This window comes from Lytechinus variegatus, chromosome 16, assembly GCF_018143015.1.
Source record: "Lytechinus variegatus isolate NC3 chromosome 16, Lvar_3.0, whole genome shotgun sequence".
Lineage (NCBI taxonomy): Eukaryota > Metazoa > Echinodermata > Echinoidea > Temnopleuroida > Toxopneustidae > Lytechinus > Lytechinus variegatus.
Genome location: NC_054755.1, coordinates 1,229,015 through 1,256,320, shown reverse-complemented (window position 1 = coordinate 1,256,320; position 27,306 = coordinate 1,229,015). Strand labels below are relative to the sequence as shown.

The 27,306-nt window shown below is 36.8% G+C and overlaps 1 protein-coding gene across 2 annotated transcripts; it reads right to left on the bottom strand.

Moving 5' to 3' along the window:
* Window positions 1–265: 265 nt before the first annotated feature.
* LOC121429820 (calcium-binding protein 39-like) lies at window positions 266–25,342 on the bottom strand. 2 transcript variants are annotated; one of them, XM_041627060.1, is made up of 9 exons: window positions 25,225–25,342; window positions 10,586–10,699; window positions 9,892–10,010; window positions 8,128–8,292; window positions 5,961–6,082; window positions 4,469–4,637; window positions 3,867–3,992; window positions 2,600–2,743; window positions 266–1,277 (listed from the first exon to the last, which is right to left on the bottom strand). In XM_041627060.1, the coding sequence occupies exons 3-9, from the start codon at window positions 9,997–9,999 to the stop codon at window positions 1,086–1,088; spliced, it is 1,026 nt and encodes a 341-aa protein (XP_041482994.1). In that variant the 5' UTR covers window positions 10,000–10,010; window positions 10,586–10,699; window positions 25,225–25,342; the 3' UTR covers window positions 266–1,085. The 2 variants fall into 2 exon arrangements, with proteins under 2 accessions (XP_041482994.1, XP_041482995.1); XM_041627061.1 differs by having other exon boundaries at window positions 9,892–10,004.
* Window positions 25,343–27,306: the final 1,964 nt, after the last annotated feature.

Here is a 27,306-nt window from a genome sequence, read left to right as displayed (position 1 = left end):
TACTCTAAACTACTGGCTATGCCATATATATATATATATACTCTAAAGAAGATATTATATGCTCTTGTATGCATCAAATACGATTTTATACATACAAAATCACACTGTTAGTGCTTGAGAAAATCAATTCCTCTCGGCATGACAGCTATGCTGATGATTAAAAGACTTACTTTACCCACAAGCAGATGGGTGGGGGTGTTGAAATGTTATGATCATGTTGTGCCTCATGTATATCTGAAGGAGGCTTGCTAATATATAATTAACCTTTCAAACTATAAATAATATTGTGAATTTAAATAAGCCCAGTAAAAAATAATTCATATGCAATATGCACATTTCCCACTCCTTGGGGTGTATTCTTATAACTTGGTCAGAGTGAGGACGTTCGGTCATTACACATAACATGGGATTTCATCACCATAATACACAGTCCTCACTTCCTTGTATGGAGCGCTGCCTGTGAAGGACATCAATCTTTTGGTTTTGAGTTACTCGTGCTTAAAAAAACGACCAACCAAATTGTTATATTTTTTTATGTCAGTGAGATATGTAATGCAGCTTCACCCAAGGTGAATTCCCAGTTAATCATTTTCTTTATTTGTTATTTGAAGCCAACGTGTCAACACATCAAAGAAGATTGCTGGACACCTATTCACAATTTCAAACTACGATACCAAGCAAAAATCAGCAATAATATATATTGTTTTGATGGTGGGCAAAATTATGCTCAGGGGCACTTGCTTTGTCACTTAGCCGTCTCCTCTGTTCAACTGCTATCACATAGCATGTCTGGCTCAGTCCAAGATGGATGTATATGTAACTCAAGACCACTTTCATGCGTAGCTAATTCAGAGAAAAAAATTAGTTTGTAAAATTGCGATGAGCTTGATGAGCGTAAGTGCAGCTACTTTGTCCTTCGGGAAGGAGTTTGACATTTGACCTTCCGATCACAAAAAGATTACACTTATCATAAAATCATCAGCACAGCTTGCCCAGTATAAAGTTCTACATGTATGATAATTTAGATTATGATACACACGGCCGAGACTTGTCAAAGATTGGATGGTGGGGGACGGGGTTGATCCTTACGATGACGTCTGTGGCACAGGGGGTTGGAGCTCTTTGATCTGCTTTATGAGATAATTCTTCTCGTCGTTGAATTGCTCATCCTCCGTCCTGTCGGTGTGGAAGTTTGTAAGGAACTCAACCAGCTTCTCTTTGTTCTTTAATAGGATGTCAAGGATGGGTTGGGTCTTGTTAGGGTTAGCTACAAATACCTGCAAAATCAAAAGAGAATTTTTTTTATAAAACTCAAATTGATGATGGTAGGGATGATGATGACGACGATGATGATAGTGATGATGATAAAACAAAAAATTATAATGGTGATGATAATATTAGTAATAAAACTAGTGATTGAAATAAAGATGAAAATAACATTGATAATGATATATATACAGTGCGCCCCACAAAAAATGAAACCGAGATTTATCGATGATTTATCATAACTTAATCACAAATACAATAGACAAATGACCTACCATTTTAAAGCTTGGAATCTCCTCTTTCATCTGAAATCATTTAGATCATTTATCATTTACGCATGAGTGAGCAAAAACAATTTGAAAAGGGGATACCAAAAAGTCACTTGGTGGGCCGTATCTGGGTTTTAAAAAGAAAACCACATTTTTAAAAAGTTCAATATCTGCTCTTTAACTTGATACCTCAATTACAGAAAATGGTGGTTAAGAAATAGCAAAGTTCTGGTCATTTCAAATAAGGCTTGAATTTCATAAAATGAAGAGCTTTTACAGGCTAGCGTTCAAACTCACTCGACACTCCATTTTGTTGATGATCGGCCATGCATTAACTCTTTTGTTACCGTGTGATAGCTTCTGTGGGAATCCGGTGAAAACACGTTTGTTTAATGAAATTATGGAAATACAAGAATTGTTTAGAAGGATCATAACTTTTTTAATTCTTGACCATTTTCTGTGATTAAGGTATCAAATAAAAGAGCAGATATTGAACTTTTTAGTCCCTTTCTTCGAATTGCTTTTGCTCACTCATGCATGAATGAGGAATAATTTAAGTAATACCAGATGAAAGAGGAGATTCTAAGCTTTGCATTGGTAGGTCATTTGTCTATTTTATTTATGATTAAGTTATGATAAATCATCGCTAAATCTCAGCTTCATTTTTTCTGGGACGCACTGTATATATACATGTGTGGATTAGGTAAAATGACTTTTCCTTGAAGTTACCAAGCACTTCATGATTAGTGTCACTAATACATGTACATATTGGCCATTCAACAATCAACAGTGAAAACATTTCAAAAGAGACCATGTTTCACAAAGCTGTTCGAAGGTACGAGAGACTAAGTCAACTGGTGATCTTTTCATGTGGTAAATAAAACATACCACCAAGTCTTCATTGGTATTGAAGTGGTTCCCAAGCAAGGATCACCAGCCGTTCATTAAGTCGCTCGTAACTTACAAATAGCTTTATGGAACGCCCACCCATTTAGCAATAGAACAGTCAATGAATTGAAAGAATAAATGAGACCTGAAGAGGTGGTCCAGGGATTGGTCCTTACCTTAAATACATGAAAAGCTTCAAACTGGATATTTCGGCTCTTATCCCTAAGCATGTTCATCATGAGTTTCAGGTTCTCCGGGTTGCTAATATATCTCGTCATTGATGTGAAATTATGTCTGTCAAGCAACAGTTCTCCCAGGAGCTAGTATAAACAAGATCACAACCAATGATGGTCAATATATGGGTTACATAGTACATATTATAAAATGGTGATATGGATTCTAATCTGATGATTGGCTGAAATCTACCACATGATCAGTCATTAATGTTAGCAAACAAGAAAATTTGCTAATGACTAGTTATATTGACTTGTTATGATGACAGTTCAAAAACTTAACCTTAGGTTAAAATTTTGATGTTGATCCCCCAACATGGTCTAAGTTCATTGATCCTAAATGACCTTTGACCTTGGTCATGTGATCTGAAACTCAAGCAGGATGTTCAGTAATACTTGATTAACCTTACACCCAAGTTTCATGATCTAGGTCCATATACTTTTTAAGTTATGATGTTATTTCAAAAACTTAACCTTCGGTTAAGATTTGGTGTTGACGCCGCCGCCGCCGTCGGAAAAGCAGCGCCTATAGTCTCACATTGCTATTCAGGTGAGACAAAAAACTGAACCTTTGGTTAAGATTTGATGTTGACGGCAACGCCGCCATCGTCGAAAAAGCAGTGCCTATAGTCTCGCTCTGCAATGCAGGAGAGACAAAAATCTTATTCTTTATTTCTTTTTATCCAATTTTCAAGCCTTAAAGCCTATCTTTCTTTAAAATTCTGAACAAAGAATAATAAATATTGTCATTTTTACAAGTTTCAAAAATCCTATTTCTAAGGGAAACATCCTACTTAATGTAATTTTCCCCTTATTATTATATTATTTTTAGAATTATATTATATAGGATAAAATCCTACTAATTGGTAGCTCTGCTATCTAAGATAACATATGGTACACATCATTTTACGCTGGTACTTACTTCCACTTGTTACTATGTGCATTAGATTTGTACATGAATTCACACTTTTGAGCAATTTTGGGTCTGTATGCACTTACAAAATGCTGCATAATTTTGTAACCTTGTATCCAGGGGTCACAAATTTGGTCTCAAAAGTTGTGCCAGATTTGAAAGCAAAAAGTCAGCATGCAGAGTGGTGAAAAAATTTTGTGCGGCAGATTTATCGCGAAAAATGTCAAGCCCCCCCCCCCTTAATTGGGTCAATACACCTGTGCATCATTAAATCACTTCCTGAAAAATGTAACTTACTTTGAGTGACTGTCTCTTTGTCACATAGTTATCAGAGTTGAGTAGCACTTTGTATTTATCAAAGACTGTGTCGTAGTTCTTCTCTAGAAATTCAGCAGCTACTAATTTGTGTCTTGTTAATAGTTCCTGCAAGAATAACATTCAAATGCATACAATGACATCAATCCATTTGAAAAAGACAACATATTCATGTTTCCTTATGCACAAATGAACACAAAGCAGTTTTAATTTGACCAAGAGTGTGTAGTATTACTTTATGCCTTCTTCATGAAAAAAAAAATCTCTCTCTGTACACCTCTACTTTTCAACTCCTTTTCCCCTTATCTCACGCTCTCTTCATTTGTGCCGATCATTTCGCAGCCTTTTAATTTCTTACAAGGTGTACATAGCCTTTGCAAATACTACTTCGGAATCATATCAATATATTCTGCAAATTTACAATGTGCATGTAAAATCAAATCAAACTACATTTAATTCATAGTTGAATGATTCAATGGTAAACTCAATGTAAATTCAGCATTTGGGCTACAATGTTTGGTCTACGAGATTTGAATGAATACCTATATGTATTATATCAATGAAAAATGTAATCAAAATTATACCTTAAAGGAAGAGAAGGCATCTGAAGCGACATCAAACGTTGACATCTCAACGTACTCAAAGAAATTGAAGAAGATTGGAGAGTTGAGGATGAGCTTGGCTAGAGCCTCATAACGTATGCATTCTCTCAGTATTAATCCACAGTTCAATGCGCAGTCTTTATTCTCATAGCTGCAGAAGAATAGAAAGTAGGAAACTCCTATAGGCTTTAAGACAGATGCAATTTTAAGGACATTGAAATTAATTCCATGTTTGATCTTAATTTCCTATATTTGCTGAAACTCCACTTTCAAGTGGGAAACCCTGGTGTAGTGGTCCACCTGCACTCCCCCAATCGGTGTTATGGCAGCAGCAGAGTCATAGTGAGCGTGGAGCATTGTGGCCAAGTGGATAAGTCTTCTGACTTTGAAACAGAGGGTCGTGGGTTCGAATCCCAGCCATGGCGTAAATTCCTTCAGCAAGAAATTTATCCACATTGTGCTGCACTCAACCCAGGTGAGGTGAATGGGTACCTGGCAGGATTAATTCCTTGAATGCATGAGCGCTGAAAGGCATCTCGGGCTAATAATAATAATAAGAACGTGTCTCGGAATAGAATATTTCTAGATAGATGGCGCTATTATAAATGCCTATTATTATTATTATAGTAATTAGTTTGCTTTCTGCCTCCCAGGCACAGGTGATGCCAAACAAAACCTTTGCATGGATGATTGTAACTTGTAAAGACATTTTCTTGCCACCCCCTCCCTCTCAATAGCTTGCCCCCCTCCCCATGATAAATTTATTCTGGATCAGGCCCCTGGTCATATTTTGTTAACTACATAAAATGCAAATAAAATTAATATTATTATTATCATTTGTTTGGCATCACCTGTGATTGGGATGCGAAAAGTGAATATATAATAGATTTGGGGGAGGCAGGTGGACAACTACATCAAGGTTTATCCCTGCTCTTACACAAATAGTGCAATGGCTTTTAAGTGTACAAAGGTGGTGACTCTCCTCTACATGGGGCCTCTATTTAACATCCTGTCAGAGGGACAAAGTGTTTTCTACTCTTAACATTGCCTGCATCTATGGAACAGGGGAGAGACGTTGACAAACAACGCAGCTTCAGCCATCCGCCCGGGTGGACTCGAACCCACAACCTTTGGTACGACAGGCAGACGCTTTACTGTCTCAGCATCTTTGCTCTCGAACGCTATCCTCAATAATTACGATATTGCCCACTTTCTTTGAAACCAACTTACAATCAAAATTAAAAATGTATTTGAACGTTCAACATGGTTACCTGCATAAAAACAGGCAATTTTTTTTTTTTGGGGGGGGGTTGCTTTCACAACCTACTTCATGTAATTATCTGCAACATTGGATAAGCTGGAACTCTGCAGTGAATGGGTAATTTCCAGGGCACTTTTGAGCATTTCGGGAGCAAAACTGCCCCAACCCCTGCGTATTTGTATTTTTCCCCCGATGTAAATAAATCTGATTTACCCTTTTATTAACGTCTGAAGTATTTCTGGATCTTGGTTGGTGATAAAATCAACAGTTGGAGTCCTCGAACCAAACTGACGTCGGAGCATGTTGTTGAAGATCTGTACCAAATCTTTCTTTGCCTGTCATCAATGGACATGGATTATGAAATATCAAGTAATACATCTCATAAACAAATATGCAATGCATAAAGGAGAACATAGTAAACATATATACAAAATAACAAAATACATAAAGCAATGATGTGGATGTGAGGGAGTACCAAAAAGTCATTGACCTCTTACCAGCTACTCCCAGATTTAAAGAATTCATAAGATGAAAAGAAGTCCTCCAATCAATATTTGAGATTGCAAATACAAGATGTATAAAAAAATTTAAAAACAAACATGTATAAATCACACTTATTATAACGTGGTATGATTATTTTCTATTAAGCAAATTTAGCAAAGAGCATTTGCCAATGTGTTTATCATTCTGGAGGAAGACGTTCCACATGAGTGACCCAATGGTATCAATTCATATCATTCAAATACAGAATGCATAAATTCATTTGATTATCTGATTATTAAAATAAATGAAGCTTTAATAATCTGTTCATGTTCACTGTCAGTCACAACCAGACATTCCCAATGAAATGTAACGTAGATAGATAGATAAATGGTTTGTTAATAAAAATCAAGACATCGTGGCTAAGGCCGAATTGCGATGTATTCACAAGGTAATAAAGACACAAAAAATATTCGACCAATAACAAAGATAATTACAAAATAAATAATACAGATAAAGTATGGTATTGAAACTACTTGTGTCGTGGAATTCTAGAAAGGAAAGAGAGAGATGGGGAGGAGAGGCAGATAGAGAGAGGGGGGGGGTGGAAAGGGATAGAGAGAAACAGAGGGGGAGTGAAGGGAAGGAGTGGAGCAGAAAGTCATAAGAAAAGAAGGTACAAATATTATGAAAGAGGTAAAAACATGAAGTTGCAAGGCTGCAGAATTTTACGTCAGCCTTTATATACTGAAATTAGATGGAAAGAATTACAAGTGAAAGGGATAGGTGATAAAGTGGGGGGGGGGGTGAGATGGTAAAATAAAAGTCTTATTTACAGCTAAGCAAATAAGAGGAAATTAGATAAGTATGAACTCTTTAATACATTTCCAAACACTGTTTTAAGGTCCCACTGCATAAGTTACAATGTTGGCAATTGTGCTAAGCAATGGTAACTTCCATGTAATACTTACTTCGGAGTCATATATTTTCAGAGTATTTCATTTCATGTCTATTTTGAACAATAAATTATGGATTTTTCTGATTGACTCTCGAGCATTGTTACTTATCTAATTAACATTAAATGGAAAAAAAGTTACTACAATATTAACTCTCATACAACAGAGCCCTGAACAATTATCAAGCATTACCGTGTTAACACTTGATCGGCTTTTGGTTCTTTTGGTTCAGAACCAAGAGCCGATGCAGAATCGGCTTTTGGTTTATCTTGCACTGTGTTTAAACGCTGCTACAGCTTGCGGTTCAGAACCGCGAGCTGATGCAAAAACCTGAAATGATATGCACACCAACAATATACGTCATAATAAAGACAACGCTGGATCTGTGGGCTTACAATTACGTCACAATGGTAAAGTAAATGAAATGTGCACCAATTGCAGGGCTCGAATTAAGAATTTAAAGGGGCAAGGCCATTTTTCAAAAGGGCACTTAAGGGAAAGGGCAGGCAGTTTTCACTTTATGGGACATCCAAGGCCACCAAAAAAAGGGCATCAATAATAAATGCACTTTTCAATGGGGTACATGCACTGGATTACCGCAGGGCACCAAGGCCACAGTGAAAAAGGGCAGTTATTTTGGCCTTAAGTCTACAAATATTTGAAAGGGCATCAAGGCCATTTCTGAGGGCATCTAAGGCCATGGCCTTGGATGGCCTTGGATTAATTCGAGCCCTGCAATTGCCGATGCAGAATCAGCTTTCTGTTTACACGTAGTAATGAAGCCGATTCTGCATCGGCTTGCGGTTCTGAACCTACTACTTTGGTGGTGCAAAATTGCCGATTCTGAGCCAAGAGCCGATGCAAGTTAATCGCGTTTACGCGCTATGAAAAAGCTGATGCAAAAGCCGATTAAGTGTAAACACGGCATATATCAACTTACATACCTCAAATTCTAGTTTTGGCATGGCTTTGACAAGGTCATGAAGTAGCTCTATTTCATATAGACCATTAGCGATCTGACTCACGACCTCTGGCTGGGGGTCTTGACCATCTTGACCAAACAGACTGTTCTTCACTTGGGACAAGGTCTTTCCAATATCCTCAATAGCCTGCAAAGAAAACACATAATTATGAATAATTCATTAGGTAAAAACAAATTTTGAAGAACACGTGATAACCATCCAACATAGAATTTCACAGCATGCACACATAATGGGAAGTAAGTGTAACACTACAGATTTTAAGGAATTGTGTTAGGGTTGAAATATGTCTTCTGGCAGAATAGTTAAGATTTTCTTTGAATGAGAAAAACAGTATCCTCACTATAGTGTTACAATCACTTCTGTCTGTAAAATGGTAAGTAACCAGCCATATATTCCCCCCCCCCCCCGGACATGTATAAGCAACATGGCCCTCTAGAGTGAACAGTGCATGACCATTGCAAGTGAAGATGCATGCTGGCCCACAGTAATAGTAATAATAAAGCAGTATTGACTTGACCTCGGGGTGATACGACATATATCGCCCAAACTAGATTTATATCGCCCGAGTCGTAGACGAGGGTGATATCAATTTAGTGAGGGCGATATATGTCCTTTCACCCCCAGGCCAGTCAATATTGCTATTATTAATCAAATCAGACATCTAGAGCAAAAATCGTTAAAATTTAGATATTTTAAAGTTTAAGAATGAGAATCTAGTTTGTAATGTTGAGCAGACTGGGCCTTTGAACTACCATCGTGACGTAATTGAAATTACGCTCCTTGGCCTAGGGACGCAGTACCCGCGTTGTCTCAACTTGATTACCATTGTGACGTATAACACTGCGCAGTTCAAGGACGCATACAGTAACGTGTAGAACACCCGGATGTTAGCTCTGCTTTATTGCCCGCTACATTTTCCATGCATTTTCTCATTGACTTTCCTGAGCGGACAATAATGGCCCGTGGATAAACAATTGGAAATTTATTGACCAGCCATTCGATCCCAGTTTTAAGCGGGCAACAATGTATCAAAGTTGCCCTGCTCAGATGTCGGATACGGGAATAATAATTGGCATTAATAGAGCGGTTTATCAATCTACTACTGTTCAAAATGCTTCACAATTATTACTACCCGGTCACTGGATTCGTAGTATTTCAAGCAGCCTGTTAGGTGCACACTTGCTAAACCAACCACAATGACGGTTGTTTCCTACTGGTAGTATAACCAGTAGAATACCCTCAATAAAGACTTGATTCATATGTTGTGTGTTTTTCTTCTTTCTGTGTACACTTGTATTGGATTATAATCATTGTACATCAGTACATGTATCTCTTGCAATATTTTTACCCGTTATTGATAATAAATTTCAAACTTCTGAAGGTTTCCATGGCGAAGAAGAATAGTGTAATAGGTTTGACATGTATCTTTCTTGGGCAAATGTTGGTCCTAAAAAGGACCACCCAAACTCATTTGCTCATTCTCCTGAAGACAAGAACACACTTGTTGAAACGTTAAGTTTCTGTGGTCCATTTCAGGACCAACATTTGCCTTTTAATAGAAAGATACATTGAGTTCCGTGAAACCTACTACACTATTATTAATATTCAAACTTTTTGTTGAGTATTTTCGTAAACTGAATTGAATTTGAATTTGAATTAGAATAAAAGCGTACCCATATCACTCATTCAAGCATTTCCAACTTAATCAGTTCTGAATATACATACCTTTTCACATTTTTTGCCAGAAGTGTGATTCTTTAGAGTCGCAGTACTAGATTTGAGAGATCCAATCAATTCTGAAGGACTCTTGGTAGACCGACCAAACAGCGGCATGATTACTGCAGCTTGGAAAAAAAAAAGAAAATTCTATGTCAAAATCTCCCATGAAACTTGAAAGAAGAAAATTACATTCATGATGTGTGGTTGCAGTTTAAGGGAGGATTAGTGCCTAGAGACATCACCTGGGGAGCACTTCATCAAAATTTTTGTTTAACCTATTGTCAGATCTGACAACTTTCCTTGATTTTTTATTGGATGATAAGCACAGTTAATATGTCAACTGGCTGTCTGCCCCCCCCCCTGACAAGCCACAACCCATACAAAAGACATATCCTTCCCCCCCTGACGATCTTGAAAGACCTTTTTGCCCCCCTGACGAGCTTGAAGACCTTTATTACCCCTCCTTGACAAGCTTGAAGACCTTTTTTGCTTGTCATTTTTTTTTCTGGTACGAAAACCTTTATTTTTGATTGAGGACCTTTTTTTTCAAATTTGTTGGCAGATGATTTTGCCCCCCCCCCCCCCGTGGAAAATCCTAGGTACGCCACTGTCTCTGGTAGTTGCGATGTTGCGCAAAAAGCATTTAGCAAACCGTTTTGTGACGTTGTCATCACTGCATCGTCACTAACGCACTGCTTACCTCTTTATCTGGTTCCTGCTATGATGAAGATGTGAAGGTTGTTTAATGATCCGGTACCAACCAAGCCAGCATCAGGCCCCTCAAATAGGGCACAGCAAACAGGCTGGATGGTATCTGAAAGAAAGCAAATAGAGGGGGTTTCTTTAATAGAGGCTGTATTGTAGTGTATGAATAATTGCTCTTCGGGGGCTACTCCCAATAATATGAAGAAAAAATATATTAACCAACAAAATCAAACCGGGAAAGGTGAAAGAAAATTATCTTTGGGGGCTGCTCTCAATAAACCAAAAATATTCACCAGTAGTGTATGCAGAGGGGTGGTTACATTTCACTATTTTCACTATTTCACTTGCCCGAAAAAATCCTTGAAAGTTTTACCTCTTCAAAAGAAATTTTTGCGTTTTTTTAAACCATTGACCCTTTTATATATCTTTTGACATGAACTGATCTACCTTGTAATTGCATTTCTTTTTCCAAAGTGATTTTATCTTGCCTGCCATGACCAAAATTAGGGTCAATATCATCATATCGACCCTAATTTTGGTCATTCTACTGTGAGAATTTTGCTTGTTCAATTCAGGCAAGTAATTTTGGTCTTTACATCAAAGCACTTGCCCGACTCTAACTTTTACTTGCTCCGGGCAATCGGGCAAATGCTTACGTAGCACCCTGCACTGTACATGAACAGTACCAATAATACCTCGGGATCATCTCACACATTAGTTAGGTTAAAATCTGATGTTACCTGAAAGGTTAAACTCAAAGCTGGGATTGAAATTAAACAGTAAATCTGCCAATTTATTTTGAATTTGCGTCGGAATTTTGAGTTCCGACGCCATTTTGATGACGTCATGATAAAATTTCGGGTCAAATGTGACAAGAAATCACATCTCCCATCCATACTCTATTCGAATATAAAAACAAAACTGGGGGTCAACGGACTACTTTAAGAGCTATAATGAAGTTTGTATAGGCATGTTTTTGCACATATATTGTCTATGGTTAGTGCGCGCGCGCGCGCGTGCTGTAAACTTTGATGGAGGCTAATTCCTTTATTACTTGTCGTAGAAGGTTGATCAAGGTATCAAATTGTTCAGAATTATATTATCGGTGCATTGATATGAAAAAAATGGCAATCCTATGTTTTATAGTGCCGTTACGCGCGGGAACGCGCGCGTAACCATGCGCGCGCGCAAATATTTGAAATGCTTAAAATGACCTTATTCGTACTCTGTTTTGGTCAAAAAGTGATTTTGGGCATTTTAAAGTTTTGACGCGCGCATACGCGCACGTTGTGACCTTTACATGACCTTTGATGACATGGGCGATTGACTCTTGACCTGAAGTTAATGTGATGTAAATATTGTTAATTTTCGATCATTGATAATGAAGATATGATTGATAATGTGATTTTACAAAATGGCGTCTAGATGACGTCATGATGACCTTTTGACCTTGAACTTGCTTTATACACATCACATGATAAGTCCCCATATTTGATGATATTTTGAAGATAATTGATAATGTAGATTTTGAGATTTAGTACTAACAAGAAAAGGGCGGAAAAATAAAATTAAATAAATAAAAAAGAAAATTCGTACGAAATTAATAGTTGATCTGTCGATTGACAGATCACCTAATAAATGAAAGAACCTTGTTTGTGCACAGCATTCCATTTTCAAATGTCTCATCCATGCACAGAATAGTGAGAGGAAGTTATGTACAGTTTTGCAAGACAGACACCAAATGTTAATTACCTTAGACTTATGAAGGAAATACAAGGGTGAGACAAAGTTCACACACAACTTGTCTAGAAAGACATGAAACCCATACCCCTTCAGATCACTTCCTAGCACCTTGCTAGCACCATATGGGTTTATAGAAATGCTTCTTGGGCCCAAGGTAAACATACGTAGAAAATGGACTGGGGCCGGCACCGAGGCCAGCCCACTATGATGAGCACGGGCAAACACAATTTAATTATACGATTGATTGACTGAATGCAATGGACTGCACATGTTTAGCTGGTCTAGATTATATTTTTATGGGATCATTTGACATTAGGTGTGCAATCAAGCAAGCTGATTTCTATGAATAGAAATTGTGTGAAATGCTTGGGACTGGTACTACATGTACATTTCAGTTTATAAACTGATTAATTGCTCTGTGTGAATGACTCCTCACATATGGTTTATGAATCACATCAGAGTTGAACATCAAGGCTTAGATCTAGGCCATCCTAAATCTGTGCAGTAAAAATAGTTGTTGCATTAGGAGGGGGATGGCCTCATGATTACAGAACTGCATGATAGCCTGATAACATTGTGTGAGTGATTCACAATCATTGCCAAAATACAATATTTCCTTTTGCAACATATTTAAATGGGCCAAAGGAGAAATCTATTAGCAAAACCACTAGTATGAAATATAGAAGTGTATGTACATGTAATACCGGGGTAGTCAAATAGTAAATTGTAGTAGCAGTAGTAGCAGTAGCAGAAGTACCGGTAGTAGTAGAAGTAGTAGTAACAACAGCAGCACAGCAGTAGTATAATTAATGCACATTTATGAGTGTGTTATGACGATGCAGCACACTCGAGGGTATTTACAATTATGCGAAAGCAAGAGGCGCTTGCGCCGAGTGCTTTTGCATAATATTGTGAATGCCCGAGAGTTGCTCGCATCGTCACTAACATCACGAATCTTAAAATGTGCATTAATTGTTTTATAAAACGGGTCGGCAAAATGAATTTTTCATGGAAATCTTGTTCAAATCCCTCCAACTTGTGTACGATCGCACAGACGAAGAGATCACAAGACTGTCAATTATGACATCACAGGCGTATCTACTATGCGCGCCTAAGTAAGCGCATCAAAATCCTAGCCAGCCTCTTTTACTGAACGCGTATCAGTTTTTACGTGCTATTGGAACTAATGCTGCACAAAAATTGCACAGTGCTGCACAAAAAATGCACAGTGCTGCACGAAAAATGCACGACTGGAAGGTTGCGCGTAATTAAAGCATGAACACGTGACTTGAATACGCACTCTCCATTGGCTACATCCTTAAACCCGTTTTATAATAGTATTTAGTAGTACTACTAGTAATAGTAGTAGTAGTATTAGTAGTAGTAGTAGTAGTAGTAGGAGGAGGAGGAGGAGTAGTAGTAGTAGTAGTAGAAGTAGTACTAGTAGTAGTAGTAGTAGTAGTAGTAGGAGTAGTAGTAGTAGTAGTAGTAGTAATAATAATAGTAGTAGTAGTAGTAGTAGTAGTAGTAGTAGTAGTAGTAGTACAAGTAGTAGTAGTAGTAGTAGTAGTAGTAGTAGTAGTAGTAGTAGTAGTAGTAGTAGTAGTAGTAGTAGTAGTAGTAGTAGTAGTAGTAGTAGAAGTAAGTAGTAGTGGTGTTTGGTAGTAGTAGTAGTTGGTAGTAGTAGTGTAGGTAATTTTAGTGAAGTAGCATGTACATGTAAAGATATTTGGTTTCCAATAACAGTATACACAAAGATGAAAAGTACAATATTAAAATACTTTACATGAACAATGAAGATAAATTATTAATAACTGTCTGCAATTACATGTACTTTAATACCCCTTAAATTCACAATGCATGTGGATGATGATAAAAGGTCTGTATGCTGAAGATTATGACATCCCCCCATCCTAGTATATGCGGAAAATATTCTTCATTAAATTTAAAACACAATAAATGTCTACAGAAGAAATAGTATACACAACAAAAAAAAGTAAGTCCCCCCTAAATCAAATTGATGTACATGTAACGTTTGAACGGAATTATTTTGAGATATATGTCTTAGGTGGTTTTCTACACTCATTAAGCAACTCTTCGGGAAAAATGAGATTGATCGGTGAGTCATGCATGAGTAATTGAAGGATGAATTAAAAATGACCATTTTTGAAAGTCACAAGAGTCGTTTTTCAGATTGTGCAAAGTTGGGAAAAGTTGTTGTTAGGTGAATTTTATGGTGTTAATGCTGTTTTATACTATCCATCATTGACCCACTCCACCCACAATTTTAATATCGTAATATGTTCATGGTTGAGTGAGCACAATATTGCAGGGGCCGCAGAAGCAGGGTGTGGGGGGCTGGGGCCCCCCACTTTTTTCCAAAAGCATGTACAAAACTGTAAAAATGACCATACGATTGTGATTTTTTGCATGGTCAGCCCCCCCCCCTTTTGACTAAACCCCTCCCCCACACTTTGAAAACCGTTCTGCGGCTCATAGATTGCGATATCATCATAGGGGTTTTTGGTAGTATCCTCTACAACTTGTTAAGTCATATTGAAATTTGAAAATGTTGGTGGCTCCCCCGATTATAGGCCCTCCCCCATTTTTAAATTCGGGATCCACCCCTGATTTGTCCATAAATTAAACTGATCATGAGAAATTGTTAGGAAAAGAATACATTTATGCACTACATGTATAAAGAGTATTAATTCTTAAAGGACAAGTCCACCCCAACAAAGACTTGATTTGAATAAAAAGAGAAAAATTCAACAAGCATAACACCGAAAATTTCATCAAAATCGGATGTAAAATAAGAAAGTTATGGCATTTTAAAGTTTCGCTTATTTTCAACAAAATAGTTATGTGAACGAGCCAGTTACATCCAAATGAGAGAGTTGATGACATCACTCACTCACTATTTCTTTTGTATTTTATTATATGAAATATGAAATATTTTTATTTTCTCGTCATTGTCATGTGAAATGAAGTTTCATTCCTCCCTGAACACGTGGAATTCCATTATTTTAACATTTTGTGCTTCAGGCAAGGAGGTCCTAATCATCAAATTCGTAAAAATTGAAATATTGTATAATTCAAACAATAAAAAACAAAAGAAATAGTGAGTGAGTGACGTCATCGACTCTCTCATTTGGATGTAACTGGCTCGTTCATGTAACTATTTTGTTGAAAATAAGCGAAACTTTGAAATGTCATAACTTTCTTATTTTACATCCGATTTTGATGAAATTTTCAGCATTGTGCTTGTCTGATTTTTCTCTATTGATTCAAATCAACATTTTTCTGAGGTGGACTTGACCTTTAAGTTTTCGAATGTGCTCGCTCAACCATGAAAATGTTAAAAGTTTGGAAAGTGTGTGGTGATAGAAATCATGGATGATAAAAACAACAGGTCATTTTCAAACGTGAGTGACACGACAATCGGAGAGGTTTAAGGGCTCATATCTTCAAACTTAAAGGTTATGAATCAATCATGACTACTATATTATATACAATGTAGGACTGGCATGGGCCACTACGAGTTTGATTTGAATTCAACAATTCGTTTAGTAGATATGATTAAAAAACGGTGCGTGAGTGACACGACAAATTTTGGACATGGATTTCTGACCACTAACACATATGGTTGGATTCGTGCCCAAGTAGTTGTCATGGAGTACTGTGAGTACCAGTAAATGGACATAAATAGTGTACCTATCTAACACATATAGTCAAAATCAATCAAACCTTCTCTATGGAAAATGGTACCCTCCTATATACCGTGAGTGACACGACATCCAAAACGTGAGTGACACGACAAGTGCAAAAATACAACATTTATCTCAACATTGAAAGTATTTTTTGCATGATGTAGAAGAGTAAAATACCATTAACCAAAAAACAATCTTAATTACATAATAACTGCTTTCTTTTAAGTTCATAATATGTCATCCTGATGTTTTATTCTTGGTTTATGGTCATATTTGCCCATCAACTCACATTCCCTATACCATACCACATTGTCACACTAGGGCTTCTACCACTCTCCTCTTTAGAGGTGGGGGCACTTGAAGGAGGTGTTATGAGGTCTTGGCACTGACATCAACTCGAACATTCTTTTTGTGGCCTGATATCATTCAAAACTTTAACTCTTTCTCCCTATCTGTATATGAAAGTCTTATACAGGTTTATACAATTCAGCATCCACAACGGATGGAATAATTTTTCCTTGTAAGAAAGGTATTCTCAGTAGTCACATCATCTGGCATGGTCTGGTAGCCAATGATGTCATGTATGACTCCCTTTTCTTGAAATATTGGATTACAATATTATTCTCCTTTAATATTTTTATAGGCATTGTCCAAATAGGACATGGCAGTTTAAATGTCTTTTTTGGTACCAAACCACAATCACGTTGCTGCACACTTCAGATGGACTATCAGCAAATTGCCTTGAGAAAATTGGAAATTCAACTCAACAAGCATAGGTTTTCTCCTAAACACTGCTTGTATGTGGACCCTCCCAAGTCAGTACATGTAGGCACTGTACAAAAATTCAGAGCTATGCTTTTTGCTGGAATCTTGTAAACTTGTGCCTTTTCATTGAGTTTGATCATATACCAAGCCATGGGAATCCAGGGAAAGCCACAAGGTGAAAGACGCAGTCAGTACCTGATTCTTGCAGTCTGCTACTATTACATAACAACTACAAGTCATTAGCCTTTCCTTTTCTAAGCCCTTGGATGTCACACTAAAATCCAATTCAACATCCCAACCAGGCTCCCTTTATACCTCAATAGCTTTTTCCCCTGGAGGTCCAGCTCTGTTCTTATCAGGGTTCCCCCCACCAAAAAAAAAAATTGATCTACTGGTACATGGCAACCCATCCAAAGTTGCTGAAATCAAAATGCGGTCTCGGTTGGGACTTGTTGGGACCTACATGAACATGCATCATTTTGTTGTAATGAATATGTGTAAATGCAAATCTGCTCTGAACACACATCGGCCCACTTACGGTAGTTTGCTGTTCAGACCCTACATGTAGTTAATCACTAGCGGTATGAATGGTGGCCGAACAAATAATGATTTTGAACTTGGCATGTAGCTGCTTCAAGCAATATCCAAAATGTTTGTTTTCTTGCAAATTTGTTTATTTCATGTCCTGGAATACAAGCTTTATGGCAAATGAAAAGGTTGATTTAATCAATCAGATGGAAAAGAAAGGTATTTTCTTTTCCGAATTTGAAAAAATGTTTGGTGTTCATGGTGATCTCTTATATCTCATGTACACTACTTTACCACTAAAATTTCTGCAAATTTCAAAAAAGGATCCGTGACTTTTCTAGCTGAGTATTATAACAAAGAAATAACATTACTCAAAAGAAAGGTGAACTTTCTGCTTATTTCTGTAAATGGAGACAGAGAATGTTTGAGTAATACCTAGGTATGACTTGAACCATCACCATCACCAACCCTTTATGCATTGTAAATATGTCCATTGCTTAAGTATAGTGGTTTTTCTCTTGATACATTCATAATTTTGTGTTATGTTGTTATATTCTTAATCACAGTACATTCACCAAAATATGAATTAGGATCTGAGTCTTCACACCAATGGAAAATTGTCAGGATTTTTTAAACCAAGGCAACCACGGAGAGGAGAGAAAATAGATGAACTCAATGTCAAATTCAATATTTCCATAAAAAGGAGTAAAATTAGGAAAATGGAGGAAATTATTAGCCTAGAATAGGCCTAAATGATGTCAGGAACAACATTTTGACTGTATCCCTGGTAAAACGCTTCAAAAATTACTTGATGTCCTTTTTTATACACAATATAATACCGTGAGTGACACGACATTTCGTGAGTGACACGACATTGTGAGTGACACGACACAACTTTGACAGTTAATTTTAGCTTTACCTTAACACATTGGACCAAGTTACTTTATATACATGTACCATAAGGTACAGATAAACTGTATTTGCTCCAGTACTGGGACAAATTAATTTTCAGAATACACAGCTCTAGAAAACTTTTTGCATTTAAAACGTGAGTGACACGACAACCAGTTTTGAAAACTTCGAAACCCAATTTTTTTCAGAAAAACACTTCACAGAATATTTTTTTGCTTTTTAGGAGTTAGATACAATACACAGCTTGTATCTTGCCAACAAATGTGCTTCTAATAGTAATTTTATATTGTGATAGGACAATATGTGAATTTTAATGCAAAAATAAACATTTTGTAACATTTAATTTCCCTTGCATTAAATTCACTGTATCTCAAGACATAATTAAATAATTTTATGTAAATGAAATGGAAAAATATACTTTAAGATGTCTAGTTTCAAAAAACATTGAAGCCTAATGATTTCTAGCAAGTTTTAATTTTCACCCCCATGTCCACTTTTGTTTGAAAATGACCACCAGCAATTAATGTCACATTCAAAACCGAATATGCCCCCAATATTCACCTTATTACCCTTTAAAATGGGTCTGTGACATTGAAAATACCAATTTTCCCACTTTGATGCGTGCTCACTCATCCATAAATAAACAAATCGATTTCACTTTAGCACAAAATTCTGCCCATTGGTTGATAAACATTACTACCAAATGACACTGCTAAAGACAGCCTTGAAAAAAAGTTCCACCATATTGAATAAGGGGTTACTTATATTCTTAAACATATGCACCCATAATATACACAAGTCTATGAGAGAGGAAGTCCAAATTTTAACAAATATGAAATAAGGGTTTGTTTCATGGACGGTTTTTGTTACTTCTGCCAACAGTTAAAAAATTTCATGAAACTTTGCACATGGCTTCAGAGTAACACTATCCAAAAGGCGCGCACGCCAGAATAACAATTCGATACAGCACAGAGTGGAACAAAGGCTTTGAACTTTCTTCTCATTTGCATATTTTTTTAATACTGTGTGCTCACAGATGCATTGAACATCGGGATTTTCATAAAAATCAAATCAAATGAACCATGCAAGGCGGTTTGTGACATATATCCATAGTTACAAATTGCATTTTTTCCAATTAAAAAAAAAAAATTTAATAAATTTCCACATGTTCATTCAAGCGTGAATATTTAATTAAACGCTGTTGAATCATTGAAGCAAGTTAATTGGTCATGAACATAACAAAAAAGTTGATAACAGATCAGTTTCAGTTACAAAAACGAAACAATACTAGCCTATATTTGAAAATTATATTTTTTTGTTTTCAATAAATGTTCATTGAACCGTGAAACGATGAATATTGTTGACGATACCCTTCCCAAAAATAACTGTCATCATATTCTTTCATTTTTATTTAAAAAATGTGTAACAAGTGGAATGCCTCTGGCCGTCTCACCTGCATCACGCAGTTCAACATAGCAGCAGTGCTGACTTTGAAAACTACTATAACTCACACAAGATGTTCAGTGATACTTGGTTACTCTTATTTCCACGTTTTATGAACTAGACCAACACACTTACAGAGATAGGATGGTAATTCAACAAATACCCCCAATGCGGCCAAAGTTCATTGATCTCACATGACCTTTGACCTTGATCATGTGACCTGAAACTTGCACAGGATATTCAGTGATACTTGATTACTCTTATGTCCAGGTTTCAAAAGTCAGATCAATAAGCTTGCAAAGTTATGATGGTAATTCTATACCCCCATTATGGCCAAAGTTCATTGACCTTTGACCCTGGTCATGTGACCTAAAATGCGCACAGGATGTTCAGTGATACTTGATTACTCTTATGTCCAAGTTTTATGAACTAGACCAACATACTTTCAAAGTTATGATGGTAATTCAACAAATACCCCCAATTCGGCCAAAGTTCATTGACCCTAAATGACCTTTGACCTTGATCATGTGACCTGAAACTTGCACAGGATGTTCAGTGATACTTGATTACTATCATGTCCAAGTTTCATGAATCAGATCCAAAAACTTTCAAAGTTTTGATTGTAATTCAACAGATACCCCCAAATCGGCCAAAGTTCATTGACCCTAAATGACCTTTGACCTTGGTCATGTGATTAAACTTATGTCCAAGTTTAATGAACTAGGTCCATATACTTTCTAAGTTATGATGACATTTCAAAAACTTATCCTCAGGTTAAGATTTTGATGTTGATTCCCCCAACATGGTCTAAGTTCATTGACCCTAAATGACCTTTGACCTTGGTCATGTGACATGAAACTCTAATAGGATGTTCAGTAATACTTGATTAACCTTATGGCCAAGTTTCATGAACTAGGTCCATACATGTATACATGTACTTTGTAAGTTATGATGTCATTTCAAAAACTTAACGTCAGGTTAAGATTTGATGTTGACGCCGCCGCCGTAAAAGCGTCACCTATAGTCTCATTCTGCTATGCAGGTGAGACAAAAATCCAATTATAGCAAATTTGGATTTGTGTTTATTCAACCGTGAAATTTAGCCAAAAAGGTTGTATCGTCTTTTAGAAAGTACCTTTTACAAGCCTTCTGACTTTATTTCCTGATGAGAATGTGTAATCAAAGTCATGATATTTGGCTTGTGACTTTTGAAAAGTGACATTTTTGCCTTCTGACAGTGCTCACTGAAGCATGACGTACAATACGTCCATAACATTTACCGAGATGGTGGCTCATAAAATTACCTACACGCCCATGTAAAAATATATCAAAAACTTGCATTGGTTCGGAAATAATTAATGTTTGTTCAAGGGGGGACTTACTTTTTTTGTTGTGTACATAATATAACATTTTGTACAAGACAATGGTGAAAGTAAGTTAGAGATGCGAGGAGAACAGAAGAGAAATAAAAGGGAGAATATGAAGAAGGGGAAGAAGAAGAAATATAGGAAGAGAAAGAAGGAGGAGAGGAGAGAAGAAGAAGAAAAAGGAGAATGAGAAGGAGATGAGATGAGAAGAAAATCAAAAAAGGAGAGAAAAAATAGGAGAAGAAGAAGTCATCAGTAGGTCAAGAGGTCTCGCATTATCGTGATCTCAAAATTCTATTCCGATCAACGAATACGCGCTGTGCTGGAAAACCGTTCTGACCCTTTAAGTTTCTCTAAAAAGTAAGTCTATCTCCACTCACATAGACCAAACCGCGTTTGGTCCTGGATTTTTATATCGTCGGCAAACATTGCTTCATCACAGAAGTAATATTTGCCAAAACTCGTTCTCGCTACTCACCTGGGCTCTTTCCAGTGAGTAGCCATACAATCTTTTTTTTTAATTTATAAATTAGCCTGGAAAGTGACTTCACATGTATCTTTTATTGAAATAAAAGAAAGCCTGATGATGGCGGTAATAAATTTCACAGCCTTGATTCAGCTCCTCGGTAAATTTTTTACTGAGGGTAAATTCTCTGAATGCACAATTCTTATGATTACTTGATAAATATAGGCACCAATAAATGAAATACCTTCAAATACATAATTTAAAGGTCAAGTCTACCCCAGAAAAATGATGATTTGTATAAATAGAGAAAAATAAAATAAAAAGGGTGAAAATTTCATCAAAATCGGATGTAAAATAAGAAAGATATGACATTTTAATGTTTCGTTTATTTTTCACAGAACAGTTATATGCACATCTCAGTGACATACAAATGAGACAGTCGATGATGTCCATCACTCACTAGTTCTTTTGTTTTTTATTGTTTGAATTATTATACTATATTAAATTTTTTACAGATTTGACAACATGGACCAATTTGACTGAACCATATAGCATTAAAACAATGCTAATTCCACATGTTCAGGGAGGAATTAGTCTTTGTTTCACTTCACAATGAGTAGAAAATTATAATATTTCAAATTGAAAATGAAATACAAAAGAAATAGTGAGTGGATGACGTCATCAGTCTCCTCATTTGCATACCGACCAGGATGTACAATCATGTACTTATAACTTTTTTGTGAACTTAAAGAGAAATTCCAGTAGTTGCAGTAAACACTGATTTCATGAGAAAGTGTGTAAAACCAGGCTTAATTGTCAGTATATCATCGAGGATGAAGATCTGGTACAGTTACATAAACTGAACTTTGTGAAATCTTGAAATCTACGCTGAAAAACGTTCACACTTAAGATCACCAACACAGATACGCACACGTGGGACAGTGTATTATTATTGCTGGAATAAAGACCCGACGGAAGTGACCGAATCCGCGCTTATTTTGCTTATTTCTCAGCAATTACAGTTTCTCCCAGAATCCTTTGGCACATATTTTTTATTCATACAAACAGACACTTGGGTGGTCATTATATTAGATTCTGTAAAAAGTCATTTTGAGATCGTTGCCAAAACTGGAATTTACCTTTAAGCAAAACTTTAAAATGTTATAACTTTCTTATATTACATCCGATTTTGATGAAATTTTCAGTGTTGTGCTTGTTAGATTTTTCTCTTTTCATTCAAATCAACTAATGGTTGGGGTGGATTTGTACTTAAGATTATTATTGGCAATGATGACACTTTTTTCAAATAGTTTAAAACGATGACTAATTAAACGGCGCGATCTTGTTTCCTTTTGTTCTTCGCCAACATTACCCAACGCAAGCGTCTGTAACGTTGGCGAAGAACAATAGGAAACAAGATGGCGGCGTCAACATCGGGCAAGTTTCTTCTGTCTTGTCATGATATTTTTCTCATTTTTGATGAATTCTTCTTTAAAACTTAAATCAATGGTGCAGAAATGTCAGAAATGAAGTTGCATCCCATGTACATGATTTAGGGCTAGATCTTTTAGAAGTAGAAATCTCGGGGGCGAAAGTTTCAGGTTTTGGCTTCCTACATGCACGTGAATGGATAAGGATTCCTGGCTTCGTTGAGAGTAACCTTATGTTAGTAAATGATTTTACTCTCTACTCTAGCCTGAGTCCTGGCTGAGGCTAGATCTCAATTCTCATTCTCAACATGCTGAAAAAAGGCGCAGTCAGAGAACTGGATTAAACTTTGACTGTGAAGTTGCTGTAGCTGACATCAATGAAAATGCAGTGCCAGCAGCAAAGATTGACAATTAAAGACAAGTAGGCCTACAATCAAACTTGGCATTTTAGCCTTACCCGTTAAGTATGGCAGTGAGTCCAAATTTCGCGCGTGTCCATACTTTGCGGACGGTCATTATCTTAAAAACTAGCCAATATCCTTAAAATCTGACATCATCAACGTGAAAGGCGACCTAAAATTACCCTTGGCGAAAGTTTCTTAAGGATGAGTTCGGTATTCATGAAAATATTGGCAAATTTGTCACCGCTAGCGCCCGTTTTGAATAATTCAACAAGCATCACGATATCACCATTTTGCAAGCAGAAATCGTCAAAAATGTGGTAGGCCTACTAACCGATTCCATAGCTCTCTCTCTCTGTTCTCATCCCTCCGCTTGGTTCGGAGATTGTCGGGTCCAACCCGCATGTGACGTATATGTATCTTGACGACTGAATGATAGTGACTCATCAGGCCAGGAGAGCACTGGAACGGCTATTATGGATTTTTGTGATATATATCAAAGTCGCTTTTGATAGCTTGGCATTGATATCCAGGGGGAGCTTTGAGTCAAAGGCAATAAGAACATCTTTGGTGAAATTGAAATTGTAGTTTACAGCTGGTTTGTCAGAAAAATGCTCCAGATACCATCGATGATCCTATAATATCTCCTTGATTTTGAGTATGAAATCATCTCTAATATGCTTTAGAAAGATGCAAGATGCTATGAAATGCTCGGTTGTCTCATCTTCAAGCTTGCAAAGAGGACAGAGGGTATTAGTGCTCTTTCCGATCTTGCATCTTCTAGCCTGTACTAGATATGTCCCAGAAAGAAGTTGTGCTCGATATATTAACGCTTGCCTCAAGCCATCCTGGACAGGACCGGGAGGATAGAGTACCTCTACATTGATTTCTGATTTTCCCATCCAGAACTTCAGGGAGGATTTCTGGGATATACTTCCGACCACTTGCTCTCTCACAGCTGCATGAACTTTACTTTTGACCACCTGCTTCCATTGCTGGTATGAAGGAGTCGATTCAAGAAGCAAGTTCAAGTCAGGCAGTTGGTATTAAGTAGTAAATCCTTCAAAGCTCTTATAGAAGGAGTGAGGAGGGCAAAGGCATGAAGAAAGGTCTTGAGTTCAAAACGTCCAGGGCTCAGGTTGATTACATGTCCTAGTAGAAGGAGTCTGTTTAAGTCTATTTGACGAGAAATAGGGATGAGGCCAGTCAACAAGAAAACTATCTCATCTGGTGCAGTCAATGGGACACCGATGATTCTCTTAAATAAATGAGACTGACATTTATCTAGCTTCTGGAACATTGCCTTTGTCATCAATATAAATTAGCATTTTGTCATCAATTTGATATAAATATTTCACTTTTTGAGCTTGAGTTTTTGTTTAAATCTCCACAAAAGCTTTGGTGCGCGAAGTTAGGTCACAGTTTTTCTGAACGGTTTTCCAGCACAGCCCGTATTCGCCGATCGGAATAGAATTTTGAAATCGTGTCGTGATACCAGCGAAACCCCTTGACCTATAAGTATTATTACATTTTCGTCCATGATTTTACGATCTTGCCGTCAATGTGGTAACTTTTTCTTGAATATTGGTTTTGGGCACTTGGTTTTGTATAAATTATGAATATTTTGTGAACAAAATTAAGCCTGATGAATATTTTTGAAAAGTGCGCGAAGTTTGGACACCCCAATCCCCATCATACCCAAGCCTTTATTACTAGTGTACCACACAAGATATTACGAATGGGACTAGGCCTACGTTATTTTATATGAGTTGGGGAGACGCAGACGAGACAATCCAACAAGATAAATGATCAAAAATACTACAACAAATAATTCTTCAAGGCAGTCTATGGTACACGAAATATACTTACGATGAATTGGAAGTCGTTAAAAGGATTCCCTTTGTTCAAAATAACAACATATCAGGCAAAACATGAGAGCCCTCCAAACATCAGTGAAAACGGTGACACCTAGTTCGGTCGAAGTGACGTCATCAAACGAGGAAGTGAATTTCGGGCCATATGCTTGATTGGGTCTTGTGGGGGACGGGGCGCGCCTGGAATTCCCCAATCACAGTCCATTATTGGTATTTGCCTTTATTTTTTTTTACACCAATCAAGACATTTCAGAAAATACACTTGTAAAAAGGCTAGCTTTAACAAGCATTATTATAGAGAAAATATGCCACAGAGACAAATTTCATTGAAAATAAAGGGCCTATATATAGCTTGTGGTTTAGTTGTAATTTTGTGTAAAATTCACTTTTTGTTTCTTTCTCCCGGGGGGGGGGGCACTTCCATTCACGAGTGGATACCATGCGCGACCATGGGGTCTCGAAAAGCACCCTAAACACGTAATTTCCATATTCTGAAAATGCACCCCTTAACAAGTATTGGCGTGCGAAAACCTACCCTTAACAAGTATTGGAAACAAAACGATACTCTTGGCAAATATTCCCTGAAATGAACCCCTAAACAAGTAAAGGAATGTTTTATTGTTACAGGTCCTTCGGTCGTCGGCTTTACCTTATTTGGTTTAGTATGACCCCACCTTCTACACCTCGCGCAAATCAGACTCTAAACACGAAGTGTTGGCGCAAAAAGGACATCCTTTACAAAACATTTTAATTTTGTTTTATCATCCCGCAAATTTGACCCTAAACACGTAATTTTCCTAGCAAAATAGATACCCTTTTTTCATTATTTTTGTGTTTTTGACACCCTTATCACGTTACGTACGTTACGTGCCCTATCGTGAAAAAGACATCCTTTTTACGTGTTTTTTTGGTCGCGCATGGTATCCACTCCTCAATGTAAGTGGCCCCCCCCCGGGTTCTTTCTTCAGGATTAATTAGGCTAGGCAGCTAAGATGAAGCTCAAGACCTATGCTCAACAAGCTTACCTTAAAGGGATACTCCAGAATGAAAATAATATGGGTTGAAGTTTGAACACAGCAAAATAATAAAAATAATAATAAATACTGAAAATTTCATCGAAATGGGAAAAGGAATAACAAACTAATGAGCTTTGCAGTTTGGTTCTATGTATGTCCTCGTGAATATGTGATAACCTCGCTGATGATGTCATATCCCCACTCAATTATTTTTTTATTGTATTAAATGACTTTGTATTAAATAAAAAAATAAAAAAGTATTCTACTAGCAATGAAAAAAAAGGATCGACAACTGATTTAAATGATGAGATATTAATTTCTGTATCTTATTTTGTGACATGGGAGACAAATCATGTATGAAATTATATTAACAATATGATAATAAGGTATAAGAAAAAGAAAACAGACATCATCAGCCCCACGTATATTTATTCGTGACGGTGGAATTCCTTTCAAGAAATATTGCTCAACCTCATACGCGGCGGAAGCGGGGAGGGGGGGGGTGTATGGTGTATATCCCCTAAATATTACGTTAATAACCTGTTTTTTGCTTGTCAATTTTGTTTCCTACGTCCCCCCTAAAATTGTTGGTTTATAACCTTCTTTTTTTTTTGCTTTTCAAAAAAAATTGGTAGTCCCCCGAAATTTTTGGCTTCCGCCGCCAATGCTTAACCTTACACTGTGAGGTTCCCCTGAAGAAAAGATTGTTGTAAAAAAAATCATCAAAATATTGATGAAACTATTTGATCAAGGAAAATCGATAAAAGATTAAGAAAGTATTATAGAATTTAAAGAACAAGAATTTAAATTGCATCAATTTCAACTGATTTTCTTACGGTTCATGATGACTATATATTTTTTTCTTTTAGGGCGGATGTAAAATAATTTGTCTGTTGATATATACCGAAGGTACAATTAATAAAGACCATATTCAGCTTTTTGAAATAAACAAGACTTCTCATCGATTTTTTTTCCATCCATACTGCACGCATATGACAAACTACTGCTACTACTACTACTACTACTACTACTACTACTACTACTACTACTACTACTACTAC